Raw genomic sequence first — 19492 nt, 5'->3', positions numbered from 1 at the left:
GGTAAATTAATGGGACTGACGTCTAATGAGGCTAAGTGCAAGTCATTAGCAATCTATCACTGGGTCAGTCCTCTTCCTCTCATTATGGCCCACCATTGTCAGCTTTATGACATAGCTAACAGGAAATGCTGTTTGAAGGTGGCACACAGAACATTCCCGATTTCTTAGGGTAAATTCCAGGACAGCGGCCAGCAAACTTCAGTCACTGATGACAGAGTCACAATACTGGAAGATCAAGGCCAGCAAACTTCAGTCACTGATGACAGAGTCCCAATACTGGAAGATCAAGGCCAGCAAACTTCAGTCACTGATGACAGAGTCACAATACTGGATGATCAAGGCCACCAAACTTCAGTCATTACTCACATACATGTATGACAACTACAGTACAGAAAGATCATGATCTGCAATCTTGAATTACAAGTCCCAATACTGGAAAATCATGACCAGCAAACTTCAGTCAGTTATTACAGTAAGAATTCCCTTTTGTCACCGTCATTGTAACAGTTGTTACTTTATTAAGAACAGCTACACTGTTTATAAAGTGTAAACTGCTCCAACCCATTGTATACAAGCATAAATTGTTTAGCTATTGAATTTCTTCCTTATAGCAATCATCAGTTTTTAATATTTCAACCTTTTTTTTAATTGGCTAGAAAGGGGATAGTGGTCCATCTAAAACACTGCAGCCAGATAGCTCTGTACCTTCACAACAACTGGTTGGATACACCCACAGCACACAGATAAAAGCTAGTAACAACAAGCCCTATTGTGATTCATTTTTTATTGGATACATAAACATTACCATTAGGACTGCTGTCACGACAGCATAATCCAGATATACACCTATATATGTCTTATCATCATCTGCTCACATAAAAACAATCTCATCAACATCTGGAGAAGGGACAGAAAAGTCAATTCCTTGGTGCGTCTGTCCCCGACTTTATCCCACCAGTATCATTGGTACATATTAGTGTTTTCTGAATAAATACACAACTGTTCTCAATGCACCACAGTAAAATATCATATACTCTAATAATAAAATTTAGAGACAAAATTCACAATAATTCAATGCATAACCTTTCATGATAAAATTTGCGACACATCTGAGGTATGATTTCATCAATAAATTAATCATAACGTCTAAATATATACATCAAAGCATACAAAATAGCACATTTCTTTTTCATATATCATGGAAATTTACATATTTCATTGAATGAAAAAAAATTCTAAATGCATTTCATTTGTACTGATAAAAACATCAAACAGCATTCTTCCATGTTGCTTTCAAACTACTCACTATTTCTTCTATTCACACTTTCATCCATCATAGGTCTATCTCTATTGATGAATAATGAAGCTAGAAATTGCTGGAGTGAATATTTTTCACCACAGAAACCTTAACACTGAATAACATGAAAGAGGCCAAGCTAACATCACAGAATCCTATAGCATTCCTATAGCCTGGCTAATGTCACACAAGCCAGATTCCTATAGACTGGCTAATGTTACAGAAGTCAGATTCCTATAGCCTGGCTAATGTCACAGAAGCCAGAATCCTATAGTCTGGCTAATGTCACAGAAGCCAGAATCCTATAGACTGGCTAATGTCACAGAAGTCAGATTCCTATAGCCTGGCTAATGTCACAGAAGCCAGAATCCTATAGACTGGCTAATGTCACAGAAGCCAGACCTCAATAGCCAATGTCACAGAAGCCAGACCTCTATAGCCTGGCTAATGTCACAGAAGTCAGATTCCTATAGACTGGCTAATGTCACAGAAGCCAGAAACCTATACACGGGCTAATGTCACAGAAGCCAGAATCCTATAGATGGGCTAATGTCACAGAAGCCAGAATCCTATAGACTGGCTAATGTCACAGAAGCCAGATTCCTATTTCCTGGCTTTGGTAAGGGATGTCTTGGCTGACTATGCTTATATTCAAAGCAAACATGCTGCATCAGCTGGAGCCTGGAGAACTAAAACAAAATCCTAGCGATTGCCTAGTTTTACAAGTTTTTACAATATATAAACATTTACAAAACAATTCCAACATTTTATCATCATGTTTTTCCTTCATCTCTGTAACAAAGAGGTAGAGTCTATGAGAGGTGCTTTAAACAAACATCCAACATCAAAGTTTTGATTTCTTTGAGAAGCTTAAAGCAAATAAATCAGCTCGCACCAGTGTTCCTTAAGCTGTTATCATATAGGTAGATGCAAATACCATTACCATTTCAAATTCTAAAAAAAAAATGTCTGGAATAAAAGCACCACTAAATTCCTATTCTCTAATCAGTGACATTAATTCCGTAAGTCTAATCTGTGCTTAAACTTATGTACTGAGGTAAAACTTCTTAGAGTTTGAATTTTGGCAGTGAATAAGACACCATCCCCACATCCTAAGCTTTCCGTGCTGTCACCGGCAAGAGAACTGTTTTGTGCGTTGTAAGTTTCCCAAACCCTTTAACATAGCTGAGATCAAGATGTACGAACTCCTTACTGATCACTTGGTACAATGTATAGAAAAAAGCAATAGATATATACGGTCCTCACAACAAAGGGAGATGACTGTGTTACTGTTGTCATCTCTTGTCCATTTCATGGTGCTTATAAAAAATCAGCTACAGACTAGGAAATAATTGCAAGGAGAAAAAAAACAACTAAAAAAAACAATAACATTGACAGTATACACGTTCATCAATATAGTATATATCATGTGGTCTCTTATTTGTCATGGTGATACACAGTGCACACTGGAAGGAATTCAATGAACCATGACGTTTAGTCTGAGTACAGTTTGATGATTCGGTTGGCCTCCCTCATTCCAGACAGCAGGGCTCCGTGTGTGGTGGAGTAGTGGCATTCATGAGTAGCCTCCCCTCCAAACATCACTTGTGGCTGAAAGGGACATAACAACACCATAAGAACAGTATTCTGCAAGCTGACCTTGTGACAATTTCCTCAATGAGGAGAATGCTGACACTTTTACCATGCAAAATTTGCTTAATAAAACAATAACTATAAAATGCAGTCAGATATTTCTCGAAGAACCTGTTTTTCATTCTTTGAATATCATCAAGTCCATTACATTTCCAGTGACATGTTTACGAGATAAGGACCCTCATTTTAAATATCAATGTCTCTTTACATATTCACACAATGTACATTGACACAGTTCCATAATTTGGGGCACATAAATCATTGTTGAGTTCAAAGTTTCTCCTATAAAAATTCCAAATAAATATATTTCCTTCAATATCTGCTTACCTTATTCCTAATCAATTTAACAACATATAACCACTGCCAGAAATAATTATACTGACAATACAGTATATATTTTTTGTTAGTTTAAAACTACAACTTTCTTCCCATTTAACAGTGAATGTGTCTGTGCTCCTCAATTCTTAAAACTACCATACCCCCTCCCCTCCCCTCCCCCCCACAAATTGATAATTAAGTGTTATACCCTCAGCCCCTCCCTTTGCTCTCCCCCCGGACTCACCTTCTCTGTCTCTGAGTCTGTGAGTGGCTCAGCCAGGAGGTCAATGTCGGTCATACTGGCCCCAACCTTGATGAAGCTGTAGGACCCGCGGGTCGAGCTGTTGTTGCCCCATCTTGTCCTGTAAACATTACAAATCAATATCAGTCTCGCATTGAATTATCACAAATACATGTATGTTGCAATCTTTCATTCACAAGTGACCATACTAAATATTTTTAAAATGATGTTTTATGGAATTCTTAAGTCCACTGATAATTGATTTAAGTACTATCTTTTGATATAATATGATGGTTGGAATTCCATTAAGATGTTCTGAATCATCCTGCTGTTTCAAGTGTTTTAAGTGTGATCTTTCAGATTTTATCAGTGAATCTCTCACACTTGGATTTCATTAAACATCTATTTATACATATATTTTTCCATTCTGACTAGGGATTCTTCAATGCAGTATGATTTCTTCATTAAATCACCATCTCTGTAGGTACAGAGATATCATAGAGATAACTGGAATGAATATTCACCAGACTGTGCTTTACAAAGGGAAATTGGTTGTGTTCAGTGGTAAGGTAAAGTGTTAACTAGAGGACAACAACACATGTATTTCAAAAGCTGTTATTTTGGTGTATTAATTACTACAGGTAGCTGCTATACAGGTGTAACAAAGCTCGTTGGCCCAGTTATTGGCCTGGTGTAAGCGGCAGTCATCAGGATTTGTTAAATTGCCAAGGTTTGATCTCTCCCTGCCAACCATTGATCTGAAAACCCAAATAAACACAGGCACTGGGCCCTGACCACTGGATTATTGATTCTCCAAGCCACTGCTGTGTATTCAGCATACAGTGCACAGGTGAAACCACTGACCTAAATTTCACACTATTGCAAAAACCTTTATTTACCTATTCTTAAATGAGAAAAAAACATGGCTAATGAAGGTCCAATTTCATGTTTACAGTGCTGGAGAGAGAATTCAGTACGTTAACAGACTTCTAAATTGCATGAAATTTTCACAGCAGACAACCAAGGTGTCTGTATTCTGAGTACAATTAGCCACAGAATGCAGTAATCTGCCAGTCATAGCTGATGTATGAGAATCTGCTTCTTCACAACCATGATGAACATAATAGGCACTGGAATTTATCGGTACTTGGTAACTGCTCGGAGGAATGATGCAGCAGAAACTACCTGCTAATTATGAGCTAATAAGTACAATATAATCGATTGTTCTCACCATTGAGACAGTCAACAGAACATAACAGATATGATTGTCTGCATGACAGGAGTCCCTTGATCCCAGCAACAGGGGCCTATCTGGGGGCTTATCTGTCCGCTGTACAGGACTGGATGATGGAAGATTACAGAGGTCAAGCCAGTCCCCTAAGGACACACTGTACACTATCAACTCTCCTAAATCATGATGCATTGTAAACATTTTGAGGGTCAGCAAGTTTCTATTTATACAAAATTACACTTTCTGTGTCCTTTCTCATTTCGTCTCTACCCTATAATTAATATTATGCCTGGGAGTCTTGGGACGGGACTATTTCCTGTTATTAGTATGTCTAAATCTGACCCACAGAAATGGGAGTGCATTTTATTATCTACCTGTCTAATAACCTGAGGTATGTATCAGAGAATTGCTGATCGATGCAGAATAAATAGCTACTTGATGTATAGAACTCCTTTCACCTGAGTTCCATCTGATTGGCTGGTGTCAGTCTCCTCTCGATGAATTACCCTGTCAGAACGAGCAAGGCAATGACTTTTCCAAACAAAATCAATCCGACTGATGTTGGCCTAAACAACATCAGATTTTCAGCTTCTTTGTACAAACCATGCATGATTATGAGCACTGAAGCATGCGGAGTAAATGCAATCTGCAGAGGCCTAGCTAGACATTAACAATAGCCGGTAGAGAGCGAGATCCCCCTGTCACCTCTTCCATCCAGTGTCATTGCCTAATTATTGATCAGGAAGGGTTAAAAGTTCCTTGCTCTCCCGACACCTGACCTCACAGTCACACGGGGGAAATATATTACCAGAACAAGTGCCTGGGTCTGCAGCCCCTAATAAACGGGTTTTATGACAGGGGCTGTCTGAAAACACAATAAACTGCTCCATTATTAGAGAGAGAGAGAGAAAGGAGGAGGGATCCACACCTTGGTTTTCTGAGTTATATCTAGTTCATCTATACAGTGAGCATCGGAGTCTTTTTTGCAAAATCCAAGTTCACCAAGACAGGAAGAGCTTATATATCTGTGTAGATGTTTACAGGCAAACAGTTCCAGGAACCTAGGAGATTACAATAGCTGCAGGAGTGACAGATCTCTATGACAGATGCCCTCTCTGGCTACTGCTCCACCATGTCATCAACTGGTAGGAGTTTGACCCAGGGATCCCCCGATTAAAACCTGCCTACAAGAGAGGCTTTTTATACCTACAGTTTAATCAAGGGGACACTAAACGTGACAGATGGCCTTTTTGCAAGAGGAATGCCTGCTGATTTCTTGACTGATACATCTCAAATGAATACTGTCAAGTTATGACAACTACATGGAATCACTGCCCAACAATGTGCATTCAAGGACAAAGGGTATCGACTGATGTCAGAAAAATATACAAATCAAAGGCCGGAACGGCCACAAAGGCGTCGAGCTGACATTTTTTTCTTTTATATAGAATGATACCAATAATTTGAATTTCTGTACTAATAGTCATATCAAATGATATTAGACTTAGAATAGAAATTATTTGAATTATGTTTTCTGCTGCTTTAAAAACAAAAATCGGTATATTTTCTTATAAAATAGGTAGTGGTGCTTTTTTAATACAATAACTCATCATATAATTGCAAAAATCGAAGAAATTTCAAAGTTCAAAAATAATTTGTTTCTTTCTGCTTCAAACAGTCTTTGAACAACTTTCATAGGTTCATAATTTGAATACATTAACAGTGTGTCCCTAATTATAATAATAAAACATACATTTATTTATTTCAATTCCCGTTTGAAACAAGATTTCCTATGGTATGGTTGTTTACAAACAAATCCACAACACGTGCTATCTATAATGCTCGACCAAACTAACTGCATTATCGAGTTTACTTTTTGCAACGAAATTACTAGATACGTTTATCGCTTACATTTATTTTGGAGACCGTGCCCGCTAACAAATAAATTTACATCTAAAATGTTATTTCTATCGGGCACGGTCTCCAATTAAAATGTAAGCGATAAACTAAAATAATATCTAATGAATCTTTACACTTAGGTCTGATTGTATTCATCCGCCATTTCTTGATTAAGCAAATTTATTCTTATGCAATGAGTTGTCAATCACCAGGGAGGCAAAGTTGGGTTTTTTGTACACAATTTAGTTGAATAAATGGAAAAAAAATCTTGTAATACGTTTAATACTTTTAGGAACTTATTTCTTATGAGCATTTAAAAGGCGGTGCAGCGCGTGAATTTTTGGACGATTGCCAATCCAGACGATCGCTAGAAGGCTGCCGAGCATTAGCTCGACGCCTTAAAAACAGTCTGATTAGAAAAACACATCTCAATACAAGCATGACATTTTGCCCTACGATTATCGAGTCTATATTTTTGCAAAGAAACTCTCTAACACTCATGGGTTACGAAGGATCTTGCACTGTCATGCTTGTTACCATGAACCCACAAGCTAAGGAAGACATCCACGTAAGGATCAGACAGAGTTTCTAGCATCCTGACTTTGCCAACAGTGATAAAATTGAAAGCTTACCTGACAATTTTTGAGGGCGAGGGAATGTGATCCTTTTGGAGGAATTTTTTTAGGACTTCCACCAGGTCCTCAGCTATCTGGTCCTCAGTCAGAGATTCCATGTATAGAGCTTCCTTCCCACTCAGCCAGCCTGCAACATACAAAGAGGACTCATTATCAAACTACTCATTAAGGAGCTCAGATCTAGAAGCAGTCACAAAAAGGACTCATTATCAACCAATCATAAAGAGGACTCATCTAAAACAATTCTTGAGAAGACTCTTAACAAAAAGTACTCATTAATAGGACTGGCATAAAACCAATCTAAAACCATGCACAGAGAAACTCATTTACATGTAAAAGCATTGATTCATTATAAATCATTGAGAAAAAGGACTCATATATATATATCAACATTTCACACAAAGAGGACTAGTTACAAAGTCATTCACAGAGAGAACTGGTGGATGGTAATCTTATCATTCAAACAAAGAGGACCAGGAAAATACCATTTGTAAATTTCATAAACTGCTCTATCTCAAACAATCAGGACTTATTTATCAAACCACTCACTAAGATTAAAACCTCATCTAAGCAGATAATCAGGGGTTGCTAAACAATGGGACTGTTATGCAGGCGATTCACACAGATTATAACATCATCATTTGAAGTTGGCAACAATGGATTTAGATATAATCTGACATAAATATGATTCTTAAAATGAGAACAATTTTCTAGATTCTAAATTTCAATGTGGTACATCCAGTGAGTGTCTCTTTCATCACGGTGGTTATGGTAATCTTATTAAGCTGATTAACACTCCTGTAACACACAAACATTGACCTTGTGAAACCTGGGGCTTGTCGAATGAGGTCACACAGAGTAGCAGTTAACTAGTAGTTCAGTCGTCAATGCACTCAGTTTCCATCATATTGTATCAAACGATATCAAAAATGAATAATCAGTTTGGATGCCAACATGACTTGATGATACACAGGTTACAATGTTTTGTTAGATTCTAATACAGATTCTAATACAATGCACAAAACTTTAAATGTCATGGATTCTTCAGTGAAAACCATCCATAAATAGGTATACAAACATCAAAGTAGGTAGTATGTAAAGAAACATTCAAATTTATCAGGTCGAATGCTTCATCAAATTTATGTTATGGCCAAACAATTTTACATTTATTTTTCTTATCAAAAATAATTTCAGACATTCCAAAATGGTTTCAGATTATTTGATATATATAGATGTAAATTCATGTAACACGTTGCCTGGACACTCCTAATAATCCAGAATTTGTGTTGGTGTCAACAAACTGCAGGGGTCCCATTCACATTTCAATGACTACATGTTTCTGAAATGTGTATTGATTCCTGAGGGCCAGATGTTTACTAGGAAAGGCATCGTATTTCACAATGTCAAACTTATTGACTCCTACTCGTATTTAAAACTACATTGTTAATAAAATTTCTCATATCTTTTAGAGTTTGTGGTGTAACGCTAAACCATGTTATAGTAGTGCTTAGTCTAGACACTCGCAGGAAGTTATAAAACCTGGGACTCACAAGACCGATGAAGGATGGTCCAACAGACCCAATTTATGAATGGAGGAATTTCCTTGGAAATCATTTTTTCAAAAAGAGTATCTTATTTAGATGAAAATGTTTAATTGATAAAACATGGTAATGAATAGTGGGTCTTTCCTGATTAGAGGGCTATTTTTCCCAACAGTTTTTGCTATGATTCATAAAAAAAACCATCAGTGGTTTTCTAGAGGTCATTAGGTTTAAATATGAAAAAAAGATTGACATAAATGTGGTTAAGTGTACATTAGCTTCATTCTTAGCCCAATTTCTGAAAACAGGAGTCCCTTCATTCTAAAATGCCACCATTAACATTTTGTACAATTAAAAAATTTGTTCAGTTTTCACCAGAGGTGAAATATTCCTATTAGATACCATTAATCATAAAATCTTTAAAACCACACACTGTACCGGTATATTAAATTGATTCATGTATACAGTGGTATCTTGCATAACCTGAATTTTTTAATGGCTAATTAGGATTCCACTGTACACAGATCTCTTCCTTTCTTCTGTAGTTGATCATTATGAAGCATGAATATTGTTAGTTGTCCTATTTCAGAGAATTTTAATGAGTTGAGCCAACTAGTCAGTGTACATGTGACAATCTGATCACTGGGGCCTGGGGACCATGCAGTGAGGGGATGATCAGCATGGACCGTACTAGATTCTCCCCCAGTCATGTCTCTACAATTCAATGAGTGAGACTGCATCTCCTGAATACTAAACACTACCGCCACAAGCCTGACAGCAGGTGACATTCTGGGACTTATCATTTCACAGGGCCCTACAAGACTTCCACAGTTCTGGGCTTCCCTGACTATAAAATCTTGTACAAAGCTGTATAACCTCCAGCAGTATGAAATCTTAGCGATGAATCAATCGCTGGAAGATGTTTTCAGACGTGACACAACCCACCCTGACTCTCCAGTCTAGTTCTAATCTACAGTATGTAATTAGATGTTATCAAACAGTAGGACTGAGCTTCCACTAGTACAGTACTACTGGAGTGTCAAATTCCTGTCACCAACGTACAATTACAGCTGCCTTCTGTTAGACTGATGGACAACTGAAGCATGAAGGAACTGTTATCCAACATCAAAAACAAAGGCTCTAAAGCTAAAATCTTTAAAAGCAATATCTGTCTACTTTACATAACATTAAAGGGGTATATATATCGAAATCAAAGAGAGCCTGTCTGTGTGTGTGTGTGTGATATCAGGGCTTTGTCTGAGACAGGTTCATTGAACTTGAAGGATGAATGCATTGATTGTCTGTTACTCTGGGGAAATGCTTTAAAAGGAGGCAATGTAGCTATCACACCAGATATCTTCTCCCCCATCCCTACATTCCTTAATTAGAAAAAAAGCCACTTCAATAATTCAGTGCAAAGTACATCTCAAAAATAGAGAACATTTGTGTTTTCCTTACCCACTAGAACTGACTCGTGTAAAACTTCAAAGGAGTAAATTTTGCGGTACCATGTATGTCTCAAATCATTGCACTTAATGTTGTCATCGTCCCACAGCAATTCAATGCGAAAAACATCCTGTTCCGTCACGGGTTTGTCAAACTTTAGGATCACTTTGTCTACGATTCCGAAGCCTAGGCGATCTATTGCCCCCACTTTCTCTTCGGGTAAGGGAGGGTCAAACATGCGGTCGTAGGCAGCCTTCAACACGCCCAGAGACACTGTCACAATCACATGATTTGCATAGAACATTTCACCATTCTCACACTCCACCATCACTTTGTAGTCGCTTTCGTTACAGTTTTTCCGGCTCCAGTGGACACACCTCACTGGGTGATTGAGCAAAATGTTGTCTTTGGGAATTGAACTTTTAAGGATTTCTAGTACTGCCTCAAAACCAGGTGGTATAGAGTAGTGCACTCCTGGTAGCTCTTCGTAACCACCAAACTCGCTGAGCGAGACATCTTCCAGTCTATCACATCCTGATATACAACACTCCAGCAACTTCCTTTGATTAAAAACCATCTCTCGTATATGACGGTCGCCGTTGGTGTACTTCTCTAGTCTCTCCGAGAACTCCCGCTCCAGAAAGGCCCCCACACTGTCATTTTCCTCCTCAGTCGGGATGCTGCTCTGGTAGAAATCTTCCGCCTGGATGATCAGCTGTCCGTAAGCCAGATTCACAGAGTTTACCACCTTTTCATTGACCTCCTTACCCTCCTCGGTTAGGAAACAGTTGCGATGTCGCAGACCTTTGTCACCGTGGCGGAGCTTTAGCAGGTTGTTATCATCGGCTATTTTGTAGATGGGATTTCTCTCGATGCCATGGATCCAGTGGGCTCCCAGGTCCACTTTCTTCCCTTCATCTGAAAATAAGCAGACTTTGTTAAATGGAGTAAGGAGATTATAGACGATTTCACAATATATTGTATTACTTTACATGTCATCACATTTCTTTTTCAAATTATTGTAATATATTATCTGGATTTTTATTATTCTATGAAAATTACACAATCTGTCACTTGGTTTTATAATGCAAATTGATTTCTTGGAAAATATTGATCTCCTCTCTAGCAAGTGTAATTTTCATAGATTTACAGTGTAAATCATCTCCCAAGTTAATGAAAGAAAAACCAGATGCCTAAACCTTCTTAAAAGACTAACGTAGATAGTGGTTAAGTGGTTCATGAATATTAAAAAATTCATAGAGGTTGTTAAAAGATTTAAAAGTGTTTCTTCACATTCAATTAATAATAGATGTATGAGAATACATATTCAAACTAGTGGGTAAATATGGGAATACACATAAACTGACCCCAGTCTGACATTTCTGACACATCATATCTCACAGATGACCTAAATACAAACACTTTAAGCTCCGACCCAGTCATATTGGTGTGAAGGCCAGCCCTGGGGCTACTCTCTCTCTCTCTCTCTCTCTCTCTCTCTCTCTGACACACACTCACAAATCCACACACACAAACACAGGGTAATACAACAAATTCTTTTTTTAGTTTGAGACTTCCTCTTATTGAATATTACACTTCTTGATGCTAAGCAATAGCTTGTATGTAGGTTACATTAAAGTAATACCCATAACAGGGTCAGCCCAGATGGTCATCGTCTAGCAACTCTGTTTAGTTTATCTTTTGTCTGACTCTACAATAGGGCCGTGCTTTCAGTGCCTGTCAGAGATGTCTACCTATTGCTTCATTACACAACATTACAGTTTTAAGCTTAACATCTTAATTTTATCTGTTATTTCCTGGGGACCCATTTTGATATGACAATTGAATTCTATTATCACGTAAATCCTGTTTGTTCCTGCATGCTCTGATCATAAAATGTTTCTGCACTTTTAAATACTTGAATACACACTCTTTAGTTAATCCCAGTTTTCACAATCTTCATCAAATTAAATGAAGCTCTTTAGTGTAAAAATGTTGTGATTAAAGCACAGGAAATCATTTTTAGAGCGTGCATAGCTGGATTCTTATCTAATCGTGTTGTTTACCATATATACATGTACTGAGAGACCTAAGTTTGATGTTTATTCTCACGCATCATGAATCAATACACATTCACCCTTGGAGAACTTTTACTGTTGGAAAAATCTGGCTGTGATAATTTTCATCAATAATTCACATGCCATAGCATATTTCTGAACAGTGTCATTGACACCTTAAATTGTTTTTTTTCTTCAAAATGACAAAGGGGATCAATGAAATTCATTTCCTTAATCAAATGGATTTTTGTTCTCATGAGTTTGTACTGAATGACCTAGAATAGATGACACGCAATTTAAAAACAAATCTTATCAGAAAGAAGGAAGATTTGTTTACGCTTTTCTTAAGAAATAAGAGGTTCCTTACTTTCAGTTTAAGCCTAAATATATCAAATCTAAAAATAAAGCATTTTTTATTGGTCATTTTAAAGTGTCTACGTGCGTCCTTTGGCGACCTTCATTCATAATCAATTTGAACCAGATTAAGGAAAAATTGGATAGGGGAAAATTATCAAAGTTGATATGAATAAAACAATGTGTCAAATAAGAACAATCTAAATCAAATAAACTCAAAACGTATGAATCACGCGCCGTTCTCATGATTAACGTACCGATTTCAACCGTCCATATTCGTCCTCCCGTTCGCCCCGAGGCCTCCAAGATCTTGAAATCTGTGAATCCTGCCCTGATCAGAGTATCGGCTGTCGCTATACCCGATATCCCAGCACCAATAATGATAATTTTGGGTTTATCTTTACCATTTAAGTCTATTTTTTCTATACCATCTATCACTTTTTCGCCCATGTTTCGTCTGACATGCAAATCAGCCAGCTGACAATGGACGTCAGCGGAATTTTAATGTCAGAATTCTCTTTGTCGATAAATGTAACTTATCTGGTAGAAGAGTTGTTGTAATTCCTCTCCCTGTATATAAATCACTGGTATAAATAGTTCAAGACTTCAATATTTCAACACGAACACAAACATCGTCGTATTATGAATCAACTGCCCACCGCGTTGTGTATAGCGTATAACAGTGACGTCAAGAGGTGTGGCTTATGAGGTCAAAGTTCATTCTCCGTTCAAGCGGTGTTAGAGGTAATTTTTTTTAAAATTTCATTCATTTATTAATATGTTTTACGGTGCTACCGTTCTGGCGAGCGCAGCAAGAATTACACATACCTTGCATCAACGAGCGTCAAAGAATTTTTGAGAGAGTATTGCTCTACAATAAGTATGCCAAAGGTACTAATTTTAATGGTTATGATACATACAGCGCAACCCCCTTCCCAGAGAGAGAGAGAGAGAGAGAGATCGGGAGACCGGTACCTGTTTGTAGGTGTGTAATTTCCCACTTTTAAATTTAATAGTCTGACTATATGTCCTACATAATTTTTTTAACTGTTTTTTTTTCATTTTATTCCTTTTTATTTATTTCAAAATGTCCTATTGTTTATTTCCTCCCTACTCATGCAGGCACAATTAGCTTAAAAATGGATCGATATGACAGTAAAGTACAGTAAGGCTCTTGCTAATATATATACATAAAATCTCTATATTAAAAAAATTAAAAATAAATCATACGTCAATGAGGCGGGTATCGCAGTCTATACTGAAATAGCTAGTACACGCATTACAGATGTTTGATCCACCTCTAAATTTATCGCGGGAAATATAGCGCGAGTGCACTGTGACGTCATCCATAACTTTGTTCGTCTTTGTTTACGTTTCTCGACTCAATACGGAGGTATGGAAGCATGTAACAAATCTTTTGAGTCTCGCCAAAGCATATGCGGTACTCAAAACGTGTCTTCAAACTTTAAGTCACTGTAAATTACGAGTTAAAAGTCGGCCATTTTTGGCGTAGCACCACGGGTGAAAACATTAGAGAGCATTATGGGACGTAGACAAAAAATTTTGTTTGATGAACTGTAGGTTTAGCTCGTTCTTTTTCCCGCGCACACTGGTTCTCAGAGCTCGCTTCGCTCGCTATAAGATTTACATTACGACAGTTTATTTTCCAATCATTTACAAAGTATGCATATGGTTTACATGATGCAGGTTAAAACATTGATATTTTTCTCCAAATTATCTTCTGTGAACGCATAAGTACAAGTTGACGTCTGCGCGGCTTTTGGGGACAATGCACGTGCTCGTTATATATGCACATGCATATTTATATAATTTCTTATACTCGCTCGATGTTTCACTTGCCACCCCCTTCCCTTTTCAGTCATACGTTAATATTCAGACATCCTTTAATAATACAAAATGTAGCTTTATCCCCCCCCCCTTCCCCCTTTAAAAAAAAGGGGGGGGGGGTATTTTTTTTTCACCTGTCGGGCAACGAGCAAGTCATTGAACAAAATCAAAATTCAATATGTTCGATCAATATCTTAAAAATCACCGCCTGAGCTTAAAACCTTGGTACCCCATAAAGAGTGGATGACCCCTATTTATCCTGAGGTCACAAGGTCAAGGTCTATGTAGGGTTGATCAAGTGCTTTCCGATAGACTCGAATTGGCAGGATGAACATAAACACCAAATAAGATTCAATGGTGCCATTTATGGAGATGTTAACCACTGCTATTATTTTAGTCGCAAGGCCAATGGTAACATTACAGTTCATCAACTGTTGTCCACTTATACTTTGAGAATCATAATGCACCTCGGGCTACAGGAAACCCAGACGTAGCCAATATTAATACTAGTAATTCATAGAGTTTCCAGATAAATAGGTCTAGGATCAAAATGCCCCGAAATAGAGAGAAAGTTTCCGATTATCTCGAAAACCATGACACCAAGCTTTTTTTTCGATGACACTCCTTATATACGAGGAGCAGAGAACCCCCTTTGATTTGAAGGTTATAAGGTGTAAGGTCAAGGGTAACAGAAAGACGTTTTCTGTTTATCTTGAAAACCTTTTCCCAAATAAACACCAAGCCTTATACTAGTATATGATTCCCTTTTGGCTCTCGTTTGAAAGTAGAGAACTCTTTTGATTCTAAGGTTAAAAGTTGTAGGGTCAAGGGCCAAACTTACTTGCTGGAGTCTGAACATGGGTAGATATTGCCCCATTAATTAATATCTTGAGAATCTCTTGCTTTGCCGTGCACTCAGAACTAACCTTGCGAAAAAAGCCGACCTTCTCAGTGTCGCCACATATATGGTTTGGGGCATACATGTTTCTAAAACATGTCTTGTTTAGTTTTGTGATGGAGGTAACAAGGATATAGGCCTCACAGGTGTAGTGGACTGGGGCAGAGAGATGATGCCATATGCACTGTCAAATCCCCAAACCAGGATATTCACGTGCATTTACCGCTAAATGATTTTCGGCACGTACACAGCTTTTATGACATATAAAATAATCTAATTTAAGACTATAAACAACGATTCTTTTAAAATAGCCAAGACGACGTCTCTTGCAATAAGACTTTTGCTGATATTTTACAGAATAGCGAATAATATAATATCAGAACAGCTTTAATTTATTTTTGATGTATAGTGGATGTGATAAATCGTCTGTATGTTTATGTAATCCATCGCCCTTTGCAATAAGTGTGCTTTAATTGAAACTACAAATGTATCACCACCATCGCAGAATGATCGTTACTTGCAAACAAAATACTTCGTTCATAAAATGTATAAAAGTTACGCAAAATGCAAATTAATTATGGTGCGCCTGTATTTGAATGGAAACGCAAATAACATTTTATGGAAAGAAGTACATGTATTCAAATATATTATTAATATAAGAATTTTCATATCAAAGAAATATCAAATTGGAAGCTTTAAATAGATTTAGCACGATTAGAAAACGTTTTGTAAGTTTGAATGTCACCAGATTAAGAAAAAAATATGACAATTCCTTGACCTACATTAAATAAATGGGGGATGAATGGTACATCGCAATAGAAAATAAGTTGTTTATTGTTTTGCATTAATTCAATAAACGCACAACTGTCATTGCTTTTACTTCACGTTAAATGAAACCAGACGAATTTGGTTCCTTCACACGCTACTGTGTTTTATTTCTAGGTCACAGAAAGAAAATGCGCGGCAGCCAGAAGTTCGTGCCCCCGACACGCACAAACACGCGGACAGTTCAACCAGACGCCGGTTCCTCGGGGACGCCTAAATGTCGGCGTCTGTACTCAGACCCGGCGGACGCCATCTTCAGTAGTACACCTGAACTCCTCAAGACCCCAAAACCGCCCACCCCAAGGAACAACCACCAGACCCAGGAAACGGGACTACCCATGGGCAAACCGTTTGTGAGAAGACTACAACGAAATCAGAAAGCGAAGCAGACGACAGAAAGAGCGGTGACGTCACCGAGTTCAAACCTGACTCAAATGTCACCTTCATTGTTGGCCCCAAAATCTTTGAAAAGCATAGAACGGCAAACAGCTAATGTTGACCACGAATCAAACCAGCTGATGACGTCCGAAGCGATCCCTGCCGTACTGAATCACCTGGTCCAGGTACCGGACACTGCACCCTACGACTGTGCCAGCATATTCAACTTCACACCGAGTCCTCCCCCAAAACGCAGGGCTACCAGCGCCTCAGAGAAGAGGAAGGTAGGACTTTAGTAATGGTCAGTCTTTTTCAGGATTTCTATATAGTATCGTCACAAGAAGAGACGAGGGATCTAAGTGTACGATGTAGGATTAACGCGGCTATCTAGAAGAGTACGGTATGGCTGTTGTTGGGTTGTCCTCATGTATATCACATTCAAGAAAAGGACGGTTAGGATTTGATTGTCCTGTGTTATTGCCATCTTTGAGTAGTATAGTGTGAGGCAGAACCTTTTTGGAATGTCCCCCCCCCCCTTACCAAAAAAAGAAGACAATAAGGCTAGGTTTTGTCTTCACCTTCGAAAATCAATGGGGGGGGGGTCTCGGATAGGCAATTTCTATATAAGGTTTAGCGCAAACTCCGAGAAGACGAAGACAGGGCTTCGGTAAGATTGTGCTATCCATATCATTGCACTATCGAGAAGTGAAAGGTAGGAATTGTATAAGGTAATTGCACCTTCAAGATGAAGAAGGTAAATCTTTGTTGAATTGTCTCTTCTCTCAAAAACTGAAAAGGTTACATTTGCAGTGTTGGACTTTTTGTTGTTGTTATAGAAGAATATTTGTAAAGTAGAAATCACTGGATTACTTGATCCTTCACCAAATACAGAAGGATTTTTCAAGGTTTTAACACACTGGCACTGACTTTCTCGAAGAAAATGAAATGTACGATGCGATTTTTTATCAATGTTTTGCATCTTGCTTTTTATTATCAGATTATACATGTATGGTACCAATCCATGAAAATTCTAAAAGCTATTATATTAACAGTAAGGTAGTCTTAAAAACTAAAACCCCCGTTTGTACCTGTAGATTGAGGTATACATTTGTACCTGTAGATTTGTCTGGACTACACGTTTGTACCTGTAGATTTGTCTGGACCATACGTTTGTACCTGTAGATTTGTCTGGACTATATATTTGTACCTGTAGATTTGTCTGGACTATACGTTTGTACCCGTAGATTTGTCTGGGCTGTACATTTGTACCTGTAGATTTGTCTGGACTATACGTTTGTACCTGTAAATATGTCTGGACTATACGTTTGTACCTGTAGATTTGTCTGGACTATACATTTGTACCTGTAGATTTGTCTGGACTATACGTTTGTACCGGTAGATTTGTCTGGACTGTACATTTGTACCTGTAGATTTGTCTGGACTGTACATTTGTACCTGTAGATTTGTCTGGACTATACGTTTGTACCGGTAGATTCGGCTGGACTATATACTTGTACCGGTAGATTTGTCTGGACTGTACATTTGTACCTGTAGATTTGTCTGGACTGTACATTTGTACCTGTAGATTTGTCTGGACTATACGTTTGTACCGGTAGATTTGTCTGGACTGTACATTTGTACCTGTAGATTTGTCTGGACTGTACATTTGTACCTGTAGATTTGTCTGGACTATACGTTTGTACCTGTAGATTTGTCTGGACCATACGTTTGTACCTGTAGATTTGTCTGGACTGTACATTTGTACCTGTAGATTTGTCTGGACTGTACATTTGTACCTGTAGATTTGTCTGGACTATACGTTTGTACCTGTAGATTTGTCTGGACCATACGTTTGTACCTGTAGATTTGTCTGGACTATACGTTTGTACCCGTAGATTTGTCTGGACTATACATTTGTACCTGTAGATTTGTCTGGACCATACATTTGTACCTGTAGATTTGTCTGGACTATATATTTGTACCTGTTGATTTGTCTGGACTACTATAGTATACGTTTGTACCTGTAGATTTGTCTGGACTATATATTTGTACCTGTAGATTTGTCTGGACTAGATACGTTTGTACCTGTAGATTTGTCTGGACTAGATACGTTTGTACCTGTAGATATGTCTGGACTGTACATTTGTACCTGTAGATTTGTCTGGACTGTACATTTGTACCTGTAGATTTGTCTGGACCATACGTTTGTACCCGTAGATATGTCTGGACCATACGTTTGTACCGGTAGATTTGTCTGGACTATACATTTGTACCTGTAGATTTGTCTGGACTATACATTTGTACCGGTAGATTTGTCTGGACCATACGTTTGTACCGGTAGATTTGTCTGGACTATATATTTGTACCTGTAGATTTGTCTGAACTAGATACGTTTGTACCTGTAGATTTGTCTGGACTATATATTTGTACCTGTAGATTTGTCTGGACTGTACATTTGTACCTGTAGATTTGTCTGGACTATACGTTTGTACCTGTAGATTTGTCTGGACTATATATTTGTACCGGTAGATTTGTCTGGACTATATATTTGTACCGGTAGATTTGTCTGGACCATACGTTTGTACCGGTAGATTTGTCTGGACTATATATTTGTACCTGTAGATTTGTCTGGACTAGATACGTTTGTACCCGTAGATTTGTCTGGACTATACGTTTGTACCGGTAGATTTGTCTGGACCATACGTTTGTACCTGTAGATTTGTCTGGACTATACGTTTGTACCGGTAGATTTGTCTGTACCTGTAGATTTGTCTGGACGTCCTGCTGACGGTCTACAAGATGAAGAACCAGCTACATGTCCTGAGGGAGCGGCGTCACCGTCTAGCCCGTAAGTACACAGTGCCTCAATAA

At 38.0% G+C, this 19492-nt stretch overlaps 2 protein-coding genes across 2 annotated transcripts; one reads left to right on the top strand and one right to left on the bottom strand.

The window, feature by feature from the left end:
• Window positions 1–769: 769 nt before the first annotated feature.
• On the bottom strand, window positions 770–13334 carry LOC128179720 (spermine oxidase-like). Its single transcript, XM_052847260.1, has 5 exons — window positions 12930–13334; window positions 10274–11179; window positions 7272–7401; window positions 3513–3630; window positions 770–2908 (listed from the first exon to the last, which is right to left on the bottom strand). The coding sequence occupies exons 1-5, from the start codon at window positions 13120–13122 to the stop codon at window positions 2792–2794; spliced, it is 1464 nt and encodes a 487-aa protein (XP_052703220.1). The 5' UTR covers window positions 13123–13334; the 3' UTR covers window positions 770–2791.
• A 17-nt stretch (window positions 13335–13351) lies between these two features.
• Window positions 13352–19492, top strand: LOC128182313 (uncharacterized). The gene is made up of 3 exons (XM_052850895.1): window positions 13352–13416; window positions 16361–16905; window positions 19388–19492. The coding sequence occupies exons 1-3, from the start codon at window positions 13377–13379 to the stop codon at window positions 19490–19492; spliced, it is 690 nt and encodes a 229-aa protein (XP_052706855.1). The 5' UTR covers window positions 13352–13376.

Source organism: Crassostrea angulata, chromosome 4 (genome assembly GCF_025612915.1).
Source record: "Crassostrea angulata isolate pt1a10 chromosome 4, ASM2561291v2, whole genome shotgun sequence".
Lineage (NCBI taxonomy): Eukaryota > Metazoa > Mollusca > Bivalvia > Ostreida > Ostreidae > Magallana > Magallana angulata.
Note: the sequence above shows the minus strand (reverse complement) of the source record. Positions and strands in the feature narration are given on the sequence as shown.